The sequence below is a fragment of the Geospiza fortis genome, unplaced genomic scaffold, assembly GCF_000277835.1.
Source record: "Geospiza fortis unplaced genomic scaffold, GeoFor_1.0 scaffold84, whole genome shotgun sequence".
In the NCBI taxonomy this organism is placed as follows: Eukaryota; Metazoa; Chordata; class Aves; order Passeriformes; family Thraupidae; genus Geospiza; species Geospiza fortis.
Genome location: NW_005054363.1, coordinates 2750412 through 2768531, shown reverse-complemented (window position 1 = coordinate 2768531; position 18120 = coordinate 2750412). Strand labels below are relative to the sequence as shown.

The 18120-nt window shown below is 41.9% G+C and overlaps 1 protein-coding gene across 1 annotated transcript in view; it reads right to left on the bottom strand.

Moving 5' to 3' along the window:
• Positions 1-879: 879 nt before the first annotated feature.
• Positions 880-18120, bottom strand: part of CLYBL (citrate lyase beta like) — a gene marked incomplete at its 5' end in the record, with an annotated part of 132038 nt that continues 114797 nt past the window's right edge. The window contains 3 exons of the mRNA XM_031059560.1: positions 880-1304; positions 1435-1534; positions 16848-16972. Of these exons, the coding sequence (XP_030915420.1) occupies positions 1439-1534; positions 16848-16972 (221 nt within the window). The remainder of the gene's footprint in view (positions 1305-1434; positions 1535-16847; positions 16973-18120) is intronic.

Below are 18120 nucleotides of genomic sequence, written 5' to 3'. Positions count from 1 at the left end.
GCTGCCGGGCCGGGCCCCGCCGTTCCCGGGGGAGCCGCGGAGAGGCGCTCCCGCCGTCCCCGCGCTCCCTCCCCTCGCTGCTCCCACGCGGGCCCGATGGTGGGGTTCTCCCACCCCCCTTTTCGTCTCCCCTTAATTAAACCAAAAATAACCCCAAATAAGTGAAATCTCTGCTCGGAGACGGAGGGGAAACACACTAAGCTGGGAAACGGGAGGAATAAGGCACTGTGGCTCCGTACGTGAAATGGCCATGGAGGTGGTGAGAAATGAAACTAAAAAACAACTGTTTTCTATTTACAATTTTAAATAAACAGAACAGCCTTCCCCGCGGTGTTTGTCTAAGTGCAGCAGCATTGCTGCTGTGTAGGTCATGAAAAGGTTCGTGCATAGTTTAAAACTTCCCATTCTGTTAATTTCTTAAAGAACAGTCGTTCATAGTCTGAGCACAAAAGCTCATGATTTAATGAGGAACAGAAACAAAATCTCTGATTGTTGGTGTTTCAAACTTCATTGGAGTCCTCTGGCAACCACAAGTTGATCCTCTGCAGCTTCAATACCCTTTAGCCCTCCATATAAGAGTACATGCTGAATAGAGGACAATGCCTGGTTGTTATGTTTATTTACCCTTACTACAAGCTGGGTTAACCTCTTCAAAACAGCTTTACTAAGCCCGTTAACCACACAGCCCACATGATCTGTAGCCGTATCCCTAATGTGATGTAAATCTGACTCGAGACCATATGCACAAGTTCTGCTGCATTGTGTCTCAAAAAACTACAAGTTTATTGCCGTCCAACCCTTCCCGGGCTGGACGCTTCCAGGAGGAAACTCTCTGAATAGAGACTGCTTCAAAAAAAGAGAAGAAAGTCAAGAGTCCTGCATTGTTGTAGCATTATTTTTAATGGCTGTTGCACACTTACAGAAGGGCAGTGTGGGGGGAAGGCAAAGCTCACACAGGGTAAAGATTTTCATCGCAGTTATTTCAACTGGTGCGTAATTATTCGAGGCTTTCTCCTTTCTGCCAGGAGTTCTGCATCAGGGCAGGAAGAAGCACAGAAAGAAATAGAAAGAATTGAATTAGTTTCTATCTTCTCTTTCAACAGAGCTCAGGGCTCATGTTTTGCCTTTCTCCTTCAGTGAAGTCATACTCCCACATTTTCAGTAATTACTGTGATGTCACAGATTTGATGATGCAACTTCATTGCAGGCTATGAGTAGAACATGGGCCATGCAGCAGTGGGCAGTGGTTTGAGTTGGGAATAGTTTTAGTAATTAGCAATTCCAGCAAGCAAACTATGACAGATCTGCAAAATGGAAATGAATTTCTGTTTAAGCCTGACATCTTTAATTTTACTCCCCCCTTCCCCTTCCCCAAAGTATTACAGTCATCTTTTAAAACAGCTTCTGGAGCCCCATGGCGAGAGCTTCATTTACCAGCTCATTTTTTCTTGATGGCTGTGGCAAGTGTAACAATGTTCTGTGCCTGCTTCAGTAATGGCATGTCGATCATGCTCCCGCGGAAAGTAAACGCTCCCTGGAAAAGAGAGAATATGAACTTCCTGAGACACCTTTGGCAATTGTAGTTGGCGTGTCTGGTCCTTTACAAACACATCTGTTTGCCAGGAAACATCATCTCCCTCAGTAATCCTGAAGAAGTTTTAGGAGACAAACTCATCGAGACAGGGCGAGTGCATTTAAAGAAATGTGAAGAGCAACAAGCTCTCCAAAGGGGAGGCAAAAAGAGAGAGACAAGAGAAGCCCAGGGTGCAGCTGGCCTGTTTCAGCCTCTCTAGCTGGCAAACACTGAGGGCCAAGAGCAGTGAGGCCGTGTGTGCCTGCTGGGGAGAGGGGCTGGCACCCCCCACACCTGGGGGCAGCTCTGTTCCCCACCTCCGGCATCACCATCCAGCATCCAGCCAGGGCTGTGCCACAGGGCCAGTGGGAAACTGCCTGCAGACAGAGGGCAAAGCCAGAAGTTTCCTTGGTCAGCAAACAGCAGTGGGTGTTTGTGGGGGTGGAGGGAACTTTTCTTGACTCAGGGGTTTGCGAGGTTGTGCTGCTGCTGCTGCCCCTCTCCATCAGGTCTCCAGTGCTAAAGATAGGCTGGGCCTGTGCTGAGGGCCAGGGACTGGGATGAAAGCTGAAATAACCAAGTGGGTGGCACAATAATAGTGCCCAAATCTCCTCTGGAGCCAAGGTAAAGCCCTCCTGAGCACCACACACGGGGAATTTCCCCAAATGGATGCAGAGCTACTCTGTGCACCTCAGCAGTGGCAATCTGAGAGTCAGGACAGGTTTCAAAAGTCACTTTGAATTCCTAAGGATTTTTTGTTCGTACCATGGTGACAAGTTTAAAACAATTAACTATGAATCATAGTTAAATCTTAAACAGAAGACATATGCTTTAAATAGTGCCAAACCTGACTTGTTCCCTTAGATGCTTTAATCCCCATGTGTCTCTGAGGTAAGATTTGGAAGATAAAACACTGCATTAAGACATGCTGAAGTTCAACAGACAAAAAAAAAAATCATATTTGCAATTCTAACAGTAGCTTGATGCATTAAAAAAAAAAAACCAAATAACCAACCCAAAAATCCGAGTGCAAAGGTGCAATCTCTTCCCTGAAGAACTCAGAGCTGAGCCCCAGCAGTGCAGAGGGTGGCTCTGAGAAGCACTGCACACCCTTTTAATGTCCTGCTGCAACTGAAATGGGATCACAGGCTGGCCTTGGGTTTGACAGTGCGCAAGGCTAATCAAGAGCAAGGTACAGTCCACAGCAGCACATGTGCATGAGCAGTGAGAAAAATGCACAGGAGAACAAACCTTTTTCTGGCTTTCATTTGAGGCTTGATAATTATTAAATAGAGGACTCCAGTAAGTAAAGTGAAAATATAACCCATTTACAAAAATATTTAGGAAATATGTCACTCCAGTGGCATATCTAGCTAAACTGAAGCAGTATTAATTAAATACTAAATCATGTTCTGGAATAATTAAGACAAAAATCCACCTTAAATAGTAATCTAACACAAATCAATATTCTTGCATGTAAGAGCAGGCTGCATTAAAGCCATTGAAAACATAACAGTAAAAACGATTATTTTATTCAAAGTAGATTTTCCTACTATAATTTGCAATATTTCAGGTAGGTTTGGAGAATGGTACTGACAGATACTCAAGGGTTGGTACTTCAAGTTGAATTTTTTTGTGTACTGAGCAAACAATCAACCCTACCACACCCCAACATCAACATCAGTATTATTATTATTTATACTATTAATAATATACCACTTCTAATTATAGTTACATCTCTGAAGTTTCCAATTATATTTTTAAATCTTTAAAGAAAATGCAGTCTCAAACTATTAAATTTATTAACTGTTGTGGGAAAAAATAGGAACTAAGTAAACATTTTATGACATAGGACTTATTTGAAATAATTCAGGTCTATGCTGTGATCACAAACTGCAAGGTAGATTTTTTTTAACTGTAAGAAAAACATCCTTTACCTGTCCTTTTTTTTCTGTAGGCATCAGTAATGCCTATTCAGTAACAGCTAATTCAGGGACAAAATAGAGTAAAGCTAATTCAGTAACAGCTATTGCTTACAGAAGAAATTTGCATGTGGGATGACAGTCATAAGTAGAAATATGTTGAAGCCTCAAATCATCCTTCCTAGCTCTGTGAAAGGCTGATTTAGGAGTACAGCTATCCTAAGTACCTGCAATGGTTTGCAGAAAGAGATGGGTGCCTAGCAATGTCAGTTCTGATCTTTGGTGGTCCAAACCATGGCTGGGAGGGTCTCAACCCTTCCACTGACTAGACACAGAATGATCTAAGGTCAGATACCCCTGCAGGTACCTAAGCTATACCACGATGAATCTGGGCCAGAATGTCTTCTTTATAAACCAGGAGTTAATTAAACAGCAAGCTTGTCCTCTCTTCATTAAAGTAATATGTTTAAAAGGAAAACAGGATAATGGTGTGTACATGGACACACAAACACTGAACCACATGAGAAACACAGTACATTTCCTGCTTGTCAGTGTGCAGCTGTACAGCGGGTTGCTAGGAATTTGAATTCTTGAAGGAAAAAAATGCCTTTTTTTTTCCCTAGCAGCAAAGGGTAACATGAAGTTGGCTTCTCTGCCTGTTCACTCTGAGGCTTATTTTCCCCCTGCTAATTTGCAGTGTTGAGCTAAAGTCCAGAAAAAGAAACTAATTTTAATGCCATTGAATATACCCTATTCACTGACTCTCTTTGCACCCACAGGTTTCAACAGATAGGAAATACCAGTAATTACGGCTTTGTCCCCATGCTCTCTTTTCCAATTCTGCTAGACGAAATTTGCCTCTAGCATTCTTTTGATTTTCTCTCACATGAATATAAAGAAAACAAGACTTTCTATAAACACCATTTGCTTTGATAGCATTAATCTGGGGATTAATTTAGCCATAGATCTAAATTTTGTTTTTAGCTAATTTTCTCAACAATCTCACACTTCCAGTCTGTACTTAGATTTCCAGTAGTTCTGCTATGGGACCAAGGGCCTGCTCTTAAGGAAGCTTGCAGCATAAGCAGGAACAATGGCAGGTGGGTAAAGCAAGGCTGGGATTTGCCCCCATCCCATTTGGTGGCTGTGGTTCTTGCTCACCGTGCAATCATATAAATCATTCAGAGGGAGCCTTTTCAGAAACCTGTAAAGGGACTCTGCCATCAGGCTAATCAAATGTGTCAGACCTGCCTTGGGAAGAGACAGTCTCTCCCGGTGGAGGCTGATGGAGAAGTGGGGAAGAGGAGCATCCAGGAGGCAGAGCCGCAGATGATGGGCACAGCTTCTGGGTGACAATACCTGCATGCAAATAACTCAGCTGGGATGAGAAGTGGGGGAATGGAGGACAAGTGTGGCACTCACCAGACAGCAGTCTGGAAGTGCAGCCCTACTGAGGAATGGGCAGGTTTGTGGGCCAAAGACAGATCTGTGTGCCCCTGTTTAAAGTGACACAGCACAGATTCTGCTGGGCCGATTCAGTGCCATCCTCCATGCAGCCACACAGAGAATGTGCTGAAGGCAAAGCCCTGTGAGAAATAGGGTGACTTTGGTCTGCAGCGTAAGGGAGCTGTAAGGGCACTTTGGCTGCTGCACACTGCACAGCTGTGAAGGCAGCACAACACAGCAGAAGGGTTTGTAAATACAAAATGTCTGTGTTCCCTCAGCCTGATGGCTCTACAGCTCTGGCAGGGCAGACTCCCAAGGAGGAATCAAGGAAGAAAGTGAATGGGCAGTGTTCCCTGTTTGGGTCATCCTTCACACTATCTAAAAGTCCTTCCCAACTGAGTGACAAGCAAGGAAAGACTCAAGGTTTTTCCTTCTGGCATGAAGCATTATTCACAGTGACATTTAATGCTCTATTAGGACAGTAGTAACATTTTTGAAAAATAACAGCAATTTATGCAAGATGCAGGCCAGGCTGAGTAAGGCCTTAACAGCTCTACTTCAAATGTCAGTATATCCTAAAGTGCTGTGAGGATGGGAAAAAGAAGATTTATATAGAAATATAGAAAACAACTGCAACTGAATTAAAATCATAGACAGCTGTTAGTGGGGTTTTTTTGCTGTTGTTGTTGGTTTTTGTTTTCCCTCAGAGGTAATGGCAAATGATAATCTTGGAAAAATGGAAATTGACAATGGTCAGCTCCAAGTAATGCAAGGATCCAGCCTACAGGCAAGAGAAGCCATAAGTCATAGCTGACAGAGAACAGTCATTTTCACAGGTCAGGACATGAAGATACAGGCTTGTGATACAGGAGGGCAAATCAGTTATGCAATAAGAATAACAAATGCAACAAATTTCCAGGTCGTTGTGGAGACACTGACGAGATGCAGAACCAAACTTTGTAACACACAAGTCTGGCAGATTTTATACTTGTATCATATGAACTTCCTCTTAGATAAATGCAGCCACTCCAGCACAGCTCAGACCTGGCAAAGTTCAATACGTAATTGAGGGTTCTTCTTTGACAACTTAGAATTCAACCCTGGCCGCATGCTGCCATGAATATTGAAGATGGCTCTTGTTGTCTGTATGTCATCTTGTTATGTCATCCTTAAAAATTTCCTTTATCTATAAGAAATTGCATGTATCAAGTCACAGAGTCTCAGTGTTGGTTTGTCATTTGCCATGGCAAAAGATGAACACATTAATGCAGTGTTTCCTAGAACATGAAGACCTCCTCTTTTTGTGTGTGTCTCTCCCGTATTTGGGAACATTTACTTTGTGAAACTTTCGGGAGTGGTTAAGAGTTTGGTAAATCTGTAAGACCATTTCATAACCAGAGTAATACTGGTTTTTAGTGGCAAGAAGGTTTTTATCTTTCTAGAAGTTAAATGGACAGGATTCAAGGTCCATTATTTCAGTGTTGTCTTGGGATCAGTATTCTCTGGTGGAACCAGGAGAAGGGAAGAAATTATACAGGTGCTAGTGTTTACCACGGGTATAATGGAATTGTGTTAAATATGGAACTGTGTTGACTTTGACTACACAGGGGATGGACAGGATGGCAAGTGAGGTACCCTTATATTTTTCCATAAGATCAGAGAATGTAAAGTTTTATACTTCTTCATCTGTACTGAAACCTTTTTATATGATACACAATGTTACACGAGGTTTTACTCTCACCATATTTTATTTCTTTATGTACTGCTGGATTAAGGAGAGAAATAAGCAGAGTAAAACTATCATGATACAGAACATTCAAGGCACCTCTTAGTAATGTGACACAATTATCTCTGAGTTGTGTATGGAAGTACTTGTGTTAATTAAAGTCAAACAATAATTGTTCTGGGACATGTGGGACAGTGATGAGACAAGCTAGTCCCCTTTGGCTGGCAATACAGAAGAATTAGATGTACTCCTGCACCTGCCAATGCTTGCAGCTTTTTCCTCAGTATTTGCTCTATCTGTGGTTACCTGTGCCTCTAACTGCATCCATCCCAATGACTGCAATGAGCTCACTAAGAGGGTTACGGCACCCTCAGTTCCTAGACCACTGTAATCTATTAATCACCTGCATTGGTACCGAATATGAAAATTGAATGCAAAAGTATGTAAGAAAATAAGAAAGGGTGTAAATTTTGAAGAACCAAATAACTCCTGTAAATTCCAAAATGTCTGCTGGCTCCCTGTCTGTTGGCAGATGGGACTCCAAGCACAAGCATTGGTTTTGACATCTCTGTGCTCTCTTTTTGGAACCACTGCTGTGGTTCCACTCAATCATTGTCCAGCCTTTACTGATATACCTTTGATTTTATGCCTTGATTTCGTCATACATGTAGACAACAACTTAAACTCCCATGTGACAGTTGCCAGGATTTTCTCAAAGATATTTATATAGGTTACATGAAGATCATGTCTTGTCAGAGGCAGAAAGAAAAACCCAATGGTCCTGCATCAGATGAAAGAATATAACTAATACTGCTAGGTTAATTTGGAATTTAACTAATAGTGCCAGGTTAATTTGCTGTGTGTGTGCATGGGCTGTCCTAGGTCTCTCTGAGACAGCTGACTCTTCCAAAGGCAGCTTACTCTGGGAATCTAGTCAGGGTACTTAGACGGCAGGCTTGAATGTGCTAGGGGGTCCTGGGAGTAGGTAAGGCTTTGGCATGGGGGATACTCTGGGTAGTTAGGCCAGTGGAAAAAAAGGAAAAGCAAGACAAGATAATGTGCCAGGAAACAGCAATATGGACAAGAAATCACCTACTGCTGAATTTTGAATTAAGTATGGGTCTAAAATAGGGATTATGTGATGCTTATGAAATTGCCCAAAACGCCTCTTCCACTGCACAAGGTACTACTGACTGTATGACAGCCTCACAAGCTAGGGGAGGTCCTCAGACACTACTCTGCTGCCACACAGTTAGAAACAGTGTCCCACTGGGGGCTGGGACACTGGTTTTTTTTCCAAATACTTTCCTCAACAGTTTTGCAATACTTTCCTTTGCAGACCAAATCCCTGCAGAGTGTGTGGCAGTCTAGTCCTACTGGGCTGTCTTTGGAGGGGATGTGTACCTAGGACATGGGGGAAATGGGCATAAGGGAACCAACAAGACAGCCACCCTTCTCTCCTCCATCCCCTTGATCATTAGGAGATGTCGTGAGTCTAACACAGCTCCCACACTGCTCTAACAGCATGGGCCAGAGGCTGGTGTGAATAGAGCCTTTGTGTAAGTGAGTAATTATGTAAGTGCCCTTCCAGCCCCGGTGACCTGTGTTGGCACTCACGGGCAGTGCCAGGCTAAATGGAAATGAGCAGAAGGGGCGATGCCAGCTGGCCAGGGCAAACCTTGTGTACCTCCTAACCCATACAGACAAACGGCCTCAAGTCCACAGACACAGGAAATCTTTGATCCACAGTTATCTGAGAGACATGAGTTCTTTCCATGGTAGTTCAGTGTCTCACCCACCTCTGAAACACAAAGATCTAGTTATGACTTTTTGCACACCCCAAAACTACAAGGAATAAATGCACTAAAATCTGCTTGGGTCTGAGAACATTATCTCTAATCCTGTACAATATTAGCTGTTAAAGCAATAAGAGTTTTGTGTTCTGCAACCAGGGCAGATTTGGTCTTCTGAGGAGGGAAAGGAGCAGGTGGATGGCAAAAGCTCCCCCTAAAAAGCATGGCATTCATGAAGATAATTCCCCTGGGATTAATGAAAACACACGTTGTTTGAGTGACTCCCTGCAGTGGAAATTTGGAAGTCTTTGCTTTGGGGCTTAAAAAGAACGCTTGGATTTGCTTACAGGTAATGAACAAAGGAGAAGAGGAGCCTGGTCACAGCAAATGGCGTTGGGTCTGTGCCTGGGGGAGGAGTGATTATCCTCAGTACAAAGGAATGATTTCTCTTGAAACAGAAGGTTGAGACCATATTTTTGGGGAAGTCAAGAGCTAACAGCTGTGATGGTGCTGAATGCAGGTTTAATTAATTTTTTTTTCTTCTGCAAGTCATAGCCAAAGAGCTGTCATAAAGAGCTGGGTCATGATTCTACCTTCTCATAATGAACTTCCAAAGGTTAGTGAGCTGCTAGGAGGTGTTCAGTGAAATCTGGGTCAACTGAGAGTATGTTCCAGGCTGTGACAAGATAATGCCTCTCTCTCTTCTCTGCTCAGGCCTGTCCTGCCTTCAGAGCAGGCTCACACATAACTCTGGCTTTCTTTAAGTGTCTTTGCAGTAGGTAGAAATGCCCAAATAACCAGTGCAGTCACATATGACAAACTGAAGACTTCACAGGCAGTGAGCTGTATGGACAAAGCTTTTTGGGCTCTGGACCTTTTCACATTCACTCCTTTTCTGTAACAAGATTATGGATGGAAAGACACTTGTACAGAAAATCTTTGGGGAAAAGAATTGATCCCTGAAAAAGTTTGTTAAAGACATCTTCTTGGCAAGAGGAGATGCTCAGTGGGTCTCTGATCTGTTGAAGTGTGCATAGGGAGGGAATTCTGCAAAGTATCATCACCATTAAGTTGTAGCCTTTTTGCTGATATGTAGAAAACATTAGAAATCGCTACCGTTTGTTTCTTTTTGCCAGTGTAATCTTCCACTGGAGTAGAAGTAGTCAGTGAGTTCAGAGGATAAATCGGTTTGTAAAGCCAGAAGCAGGCCTGTTTGTTTGAGATAGGCTTCTGCCTCTAGGAGCAGATGGAAGGACACAAAAGGTCAAGAAAGAAAGAGCAACAGCCACATGAAATAGAGATTGATTTTTGCCTCAAATAACTCCTGAGCAGCAGTGCAAGAACTCTGACAGAAGAAACCCTTTCTAAAGCTCAACAGGTAGAAAGGACTTTGTGATCCTTCAAGTCCACAGTGGGGCAGGAAAGATGAAGAACAAGGACCTACAAGGTCCTTCATTTCTTCTCCACCTGGCAGTACTGTTTCCAGCCCATATATAAGGGTTTTGCCCTGCTGTGTGAGCCAGACAAGCTGTTTTTCCATCTTACAGTCCCCCGAGCTCCCTGAACCACCAGGGACAGCGCTTTCAGCTGCGGTGGGCCTGGGGATGCTGCTTGGTCCAGCGCCAGAAACTCCTCAGGCCACCAAAGCCTCTCCCTCTGCCTGAGCAAAAAATCTATTTAACATCCCTGAATGAAAGGCAGATAGGAGGGTTTTTTATTGCTGTCTTTGCATTTTTTTTAGTTACCTTCTTATTGTGGTTGCTGCCTTCCTGTGTGCTCCTCTAGAGCAGGAAGGAAAAACACTAAAGAAGCGGAGGAATGTTCTAGAAATCAGGAATACCCTCCACTGGTTTTCATTGTCTGTCTCATACTGTATTGGGAACGGAAGAATCCTAGAGAGCACACTTGCTGCTGCCAAGCAAATCTTTATTTTATAGCACAAAAGCAGCTTCCTGGACAAACAGCCTATCCAACCATGCATTTTTTCTCCCTAGTGAGCATCATGGTTATTATATGGAAAAGTGAAAAGTAACTGATATTAAGGCTTTAGGATCCTCAGATGACCTTCATTTAGTAATTTGGAATTAACTTGAGGTTTATAGTCGTGGAAGCAGTTTGTTAAATATAAACTAGAAAATGCAATCTGAAAGTAAATGACTACAAAGCACACAGACAGCATTTGATACTGAAGGGAAAGGTAGCTGTAAAATACAATGGAGTTGAGGAAAATAAAAATAGTGAGGCTTGTTCTGCCAACAAGCATGGAATTGCTCATATTTTTGTATTCTGTGTTTTTTCTAATTTCAGATTCATTTTCTGAATAGGATTGAACAGCCATTTTTTACTGTGATTCTCCATTTCAACCGACAGAGCTTTTGCAGACAGCCACTCCAGGTCCCTGAAAAAGCTGGCTAGCACAGAGAGGAGTGAAAAGGCAGCAAGATTGCTGCTACTTAAATTAACTGAAACAATATTTTGGCCGTACAAGCTTCTGAATTCCCTCAGTAAGGCTTAAAAAGAGCCATCTGGTCAGAACATTACCTCTCTAGTTAGAGCCTGCTTTGGAAATTGAAATGAGGCTCATGAGCACTCGTTAATGCTTTTTAAACAGGGATTTTGGAGGTGGGTAGCTGCCTTGGTGTGCTGCTTGGTGCAGAGCAGGTTTTGGCACGATGGTGGGCAGGTGTCTGCAGTGTTGGGTGTCTTCCCACTCCACGCTCATAGCAAAGCAGTGTCTGCCCTGGGAATGTGCCGACACAGCATGGCCCTTCCAAAAGCAGCTCACCCTGCGTTTACCTCCTCGAGCAGACAACGATGGGGGAGTCGTGCCTTGCTGAGGAGGAGCCCAGGGAGCTGCCATCCTCTTCAGGGCCTGTGTCCCCTGGGCAGGAGCAGCTGCCTCCTCCAGGGGCTACCTCCGGGTGGAAAGGCTATGGAGGGGCACAGATCCATCCTGCTCCCGGCTCATGGTGAAACTTCTCCCCGCGGGAAACAGCAGTGTGCCATCCGAGCCCTTCTCCCTCTGTGTTTTGGACACAGGTCTTTAATGAGTGGAGGAAAACAGATTAAGAGCCACTGAATGCCTGCTGGGGAGTGGAAAGGGCAGAAGCTGGCAAGAAAATGGTTTTGTATGAGTTTCTGTCCTGCTTAGAAGCTTTTGCAGCCCCGTGTAGTAAAATCTGTCTCCTTTTCTCCCCACCTGGCATAACTCCCTCAGGACTGATTGCACCAATGTAGGAACCAGTATAGCACAAGCAATTAGCTAATACGGCCCCTTCTGCTCTATTGTAGAGGTTCAAAATCCACCCCAGATGGATCTTTCTAAGACAAAAGCCTTCAACCATGACACAGAACACATTTATAAAGCATTTTTCAAATACTAAAAGTGTATAGGGAAATTTTGAGTACTAATATGAGCTCTCTCGATCTCAGTTTTGACATTAAAATGTAATTTGGCCACTTTTTAAAAAGACAAACAACATAACCATGACCCATGCTTAAATCCCACTAGCGCTCTTCATCTTTGCATAGAGATGCACCTGAGCCTAGACTTCTTAAGGCTAGTGCTCCTTAAAGGTGGCAATTTATCACAAATTCCTGAATCCCCCACTTTGCAGAGGAAGGAATACACATTGTCTAATGAACATAAAGGACAGCACATGTCCTGTGCTCTCAGAGGGAGCCCTGTGCACACACAGAGATACCCTGTGCTGCCACTGCCGCCCTGGGATGAGATCCAGCTTGGCTGGTGGCACCTCAAAACTCAGCAGTCTGTCCTGGGCAAGGGGAGTGGGGGCCTGGGCTGCTCCCTCATTCCCAGCTCTACATAAAGCCCCGAGATATAATGCCCTGTAAGGTGCAATATAATCCCTGTGGATTGATGGGGTTTGATACAGCCCCATGCCAGAGGGATGCTTCTGTGCATCCCTTCCAAGAGGCATCTCTTGGACATGGTCCCACTTTCCTGGCAACCATGAGCTGGATTGAGAAAGGGTGGATCCCACTTGGCTGGGGAGCCCTCCTGGGGTCCATGGCACAGCCAGGAGGGGGAAGAAAGTCGGGGCAGACCTCCCTGTAAGGCAGTGGGAGCTGGAGCTGGCCGAAGCACGAGGGCGCATTGTCTCTAAGATACAGTGGCTTGGGGTAGCTTTTCCTAAACAAAGAGCATTATAAGAGAGCCACTGCTGGAAATTTCCATTCCTTTGTTGGGTTGATGCTGTGTAAATAAATGCATTCCTAAGATTTTTCATAATCCTGGAAAGGGCCGTAAATGAAGCGGTATAGTTTGCCAAATTGCTGGAGTTCACATATATTATTCCTCAGCTGCTGGGAACACGATATACAATGGAATAGAATATAATGCAAGAAACATATGCTAAAGGTCTTCTTAGAAGCACTCTGTGCATTTGTATGTGCGATACACAAATATTTATTTTGATTTGCTCTATGGGATTTCAATATTCATCCCCTATTACAACTTGGATTTGTGATAGACTTACCTTAACTCTAAATAATCCTTACCTGACAGATGACCTTAGCAGCAGCATTCAGTTATTCCCTAGTTTAATATGTGGATGCTTTGAAAGCATTTGTAAATTAGTATGTGAGATAAATGTGTAATCAACCTTTTACTTTATTCTTCTGCATCTTCTTATATTTGAATTTTATTTCAAAGTAAGGCAATTTGAGAAGATTCAATTCCAATAATGATATTGTGCCTGATGTATTTTACACTTTGAATGTCTTAAAATGCATTTTCAATGTTTTCAATGTCTTACATTTTTGTCATATATAAACACTAACTGCTTATAGAAGAGATACAGTCCTGTATCCAATGTACTGGTAATGTAAATTCAGGAGTTACCTAAATAGTAAAGACTGCTATGTCCTCATTGTTAGAAATCAGATATTTTTCTTAAAATAGGCTAATAACTTCTCCCACTAACTCTACTCCCTCAGATTCAGTTTATCTGTATTTATAAGATCACTTCCCTGTTTAATGTAGTACAAATGCTTTAGAAATTTCAATCAGAAACTGTCCTTTAGACTACTGGAATTATGTTTATCACCCTGCTTTTTTTATTTTTGAGCACTCTGACATCTATCTTATATTTAGACTTTCTGACAGCTATACCTGCTTTCTTTAGGATGAATATTGTAATTTTGAAAATCATATCCCCTAGTAATGCAGTTCTACTGGAAAAATATTGAAATGACCTGGAAATAACACTCTTCTTTTTAAGTATGTTTCAGTTTTAGATCTCAAAGTTTTAGACAAAAGAGAACACTTAAACAGTTGAATAAAATACAAAATGTACTTTTTCAACATTTGTTTCTACTTGTCCAAAATACAACATTACCATTTATTTCCTGGACATGCCATTTTAAAGTTGGATTAGAAATGTAAAAAACAGCCCCACAGGCAAAACAACCTAGAAACCAAACCAAAGCAACTCCTCAAACAGGACTATCTCCAGAAGGCAAGCCCAAATACTCCTGGCTAGCTGGTTAGCTGTCTAATTTCCTTCTGTTTGGACACTGCCATAGCATCTCTAATTCCACAGTGCTCATGTGAGATCCTAATTTTTCCTGACCTCAGTACTCACATTTGGGGGCTACTATGTCAAAGCTTTTCAGTGTCCAGGATGAAGTAGCCTGGTTCAGCCTTCTTTCAAAAGAAGATTATTATGGTAATTGTAGGTCTCAAATCAGAATAGATTATAAAAGCTTATTACTGTATTTTAATGTAAAATATTGTTAACTAAAGGCATCAAACTTTAAACCACATTAATAGCAAACTATGATCCCAGAGACTGCCGAGCAGTAACTTATCTACCACACAAACAGCTGCACAAATCCCTCACATTTATTTTTCCAGGCTTTCAACTTTGATTAATAACATGGTAAAACCATGCAAGTCTCAACCATATTAACCACAGCTATATTTTTAGTCCTACTGACATGAACACTTTAATATAATAAAAGGGAAAGGAAAACAGAAGAGGTGTTTCATTAGGACACGAGGATTACTGAAACCGCTGTGTGGAGCATTTGCCAGGAGGTGGTAGGGGAAGAGTTATTACTCACATTTTAGCATGTCGTTAGGATGTGGAGAGAGAGGATCCCTCTGTGAGATATGTTTGCTTTGGAAAAAAAATTAAGTAATCAGAATGTCCAATCTCTTCTCACTGACACAGTCATAACAGCAAATTAGAAACTCAGTTAATGAGTTTCCAGCATTACATGGAAAGCTATTTTTACAATTGTGTTATAAAATTCAGTAATACGACAGTGCTACAAGATCCAGAAGTTCACATATTAACCTGCCAGTCCTTTTTTATTGATAGATGGCTACATGCAAAAAATATATGAAGCATGCAACCTGGTTGGTTAAAAAAATAGCCTGCACCACAAACTCTCAGCAAATTTGCTCTTGGAGCTGATTACAGAAGCTTATAATATGTTTTAAAAGCATTAATGAAGAGGAAAAAAATTCCCCAAACCCAAATAAACTCCCCCCCACCTCAAATGGCTGATATAAACAAAAAATCTCAGCATTATGTCAGTAAAATAGCAGTTTCAAAATAAATTTAAAGACTAATGCTTGCCTAACATTAAATTATCCAATATTTAACATTTTTGGCTTAATGATTGTGTGATACTGGGACTAGAGTTAAATTTGGTCCAGTCTCCTAGCTGACTGTTCATATGACAGAGGTGTTCCTTAGATGAGTTTCTGACACTAAATTCAGCTGAATGAATAATGTTAAGCACATCATAAAAAATATTTGGCTGAGTAAGTCGTTTGACTTTTTTTCTTGCTGCATGTACCTGCCTACACATTTGCACCAGCAGTATGTTTGTAACGATGCCTTTTGTGAGGGAGCCAAGCCTCGTAAATCGGAATAATGGGCAAAACCAGTCACATATTTTTTTATTTCTATATTGCTTGCATGAAGAGAGCTACATTTCAAAATTGAGGTGGAGAGAACAAAGAGATCCAGTCATACACCATCCTAATAGGGACCCTGAAATCACTGCTCTGGACAGCACCCAAAAAGCATAGTCATGGCTGTGCTGGAAACAGCCAGGTACCACAAAGGGGATGCAATAGCCCAGCAAGGAGAAGGGCAGAGCAACAGCAAATACCTTGTCACATTTTAACTCTGAGAAGAAAGCATAATATCTGTTTTGACCTTTGCAGCGTTTTAATGCACAACATCCATAGCATCACAAATGCAGGGGAACAGGGAAGGCAGACATCCCAATTTTTTCTAACCCACTAGAAAGTGGAAAAAATGTGCAGAAAACATTTATATGGCACCAGTGAAATGAGACCCTATGCACAGTGTTATAGGTGAACTTCTCGACCGGAAGGATTTGTCTCCTACTTGAACGCCTCACAAGCACATGTGAACCATTCCCACTCATCTGCACTCCCCATTCTGACATTGGGACTTTCGTTTTTAACTAGCCCAGGCTTGGCTAAGACTAAGATAAACATGTTTGGCTGCAACTTTTTTTTTTTTCTTTCAAAAAGAGGCAAACTGGATTATAGCAAATAACCTTTAAGATAATTAACTGACAATGCCGCAACTAGCATAAAATCTTCCTTCAGGCGACCCCTAATTTAAGTATTACTGGCACAAAGTGGAGACAGATTGTGCATCACCACCGCAATATTTACATAGCAGAAACCCACAGAGCAGGAAACGTGAGACTCAATGATGCACTAAATTAGGAACAATCATATTCTAGTGTTAATTTGCTTTCTCCTCTATCCAAAATTCAGGTCCAGCAATTGGTACAAATGCACATAAAACATTCCCATTTTTAATGATTAAGAACCACAATCTGCAAGCAGTTTCACTCAAAAGTACATTCAATTACTCCTGGGCATGTTTGAGGGATCAAACCCCCAAAAGTGAAACAGGTCAACCAATGCAGAGATTATTTTAGAAACCAAAGGCTTCCTAATGCATTTATTTCTTTCCATAAATGATGTCTGTGCAAGCAGCCTGAGTCCTCTGCCAGGCTGCCTCACTTTTTGTTGCAAATATTTTCCTCTGACAGTAACACTGTGATTATGCAGCATAATGGAGAAGCAGTTTTAATTCTCTAGTGCTGTAGACACTTGCAGGTACTCAAAAGGCTGCATAATCAAAGTTAAAATGGGGAGGAAGGAAAAAGATAGCCATTCTATTTCTAAATACATTGGGAAGTGATAAATTTATAATATCCACTATCCAGAGACAGATTTCACAAGCAATACTCTCAGTTACAGCACTTTGTAAGAAAAAAGCAAAGAGCCATCACCGACCTTTCTAATAGAATCTTAAATATTATTCAAATTTGGTTCCACTATGGCATATTAACAAAATATTTACCTTGCCTAATCGCTGATGTTCTTCAAAAGCAGATATCAGTTCTTGTGCCCACTTTATTTTTTCAGGGCTCGGAGAGAACTGTTCCTGGACAACAGCAATTTGGTTGGGGTGAATCACCTGCTTACCTACAAAGAAGATTAATAACACCAGAATCATGCATCGACAAACAGATGTTCAAGCAAAATGTTCCAACCACTTGAGGCTCTCATATGCCTTGCAGACTTTCTTGCTCTCTAACTAATTATTTTGCTTGGTTTATTTTATTTTTAAAACTGGAAAACAGGCAGATAGCTTTTTGGCAGATTATTCTAAAAGTAAGAATATCTTGTGCTATGCTTGCATTCAGTATAGTTTGAAAGAACCCACGATTCTTTCTCCTCCCTCCCCATTTTGATCCATACATCTTCTCTCAGTCATTTCAGGTGCAACTGTTTGTCTTGAGCAGTCAATAACAATTAAGTATAATGCACCTCTGAATTTGACTATATAAATAACAACTGCAGCCACTCTTAAATAAGTTGTATTAAAGTGTGTTCAGAAAATGAGATATGAAGAAGATGGAAAGAGATCTGTAGGGCTGAAAAGTTTCCAGTACCCTAAGGATCATTCCCTAAATTCTCAGTATTGGTTTAGCATCATATAATCCCCAATGTTGTTGAAATTGTTGTTGCTGCAATTATTGGTAGTTGCAGGTAGGCTGCAATATTTATTTAGTCACTGGTATAGCAAACAACCACCAGCAGTGCCCTGAGGCTTTATGAAACAGTTTTTTAAATCCTTTCTTGTATAAACATAAGTTAAGAAAATAAAAATAGATGTTGTCTTTTTCACTAGAGATTTTCTAACGTGAATAGACAGCCACATAATCCCTTTTAATCTGTGATTGAATTTAGCTACCTTAAAACAAATACATGTCTAATTTGTTTGACACTTTAAAAAGTGCGGCGTTTGGCGTTATTAGTTCATTTCTATGGGAATTTCACAGACCGGTGGGATCTCTGTGGTTTGCTTTTAAGGTGCCCTAATAAAGGGAGGCTACCGTAACTCCCAGCTTCCTTCGGAGGAAATGCCTCTCCTCGGTGCCAGAAAACAAAACTAGTTAGAGGGGTGAGCCTGATGCCGCAAAGCTGCCAGCAAGTGAGCAGTGCCCTGCAGACCGAGGCTCCCACAGCCCCGCCGCCGCAGCCTCTTGTGCCAGCGAGAGTTTTGCACTTTGCCAGGACAAGCTGGAAGTGTCAGGACCCAAGGAGGTTCCCTGCACTTCACCCAGCCC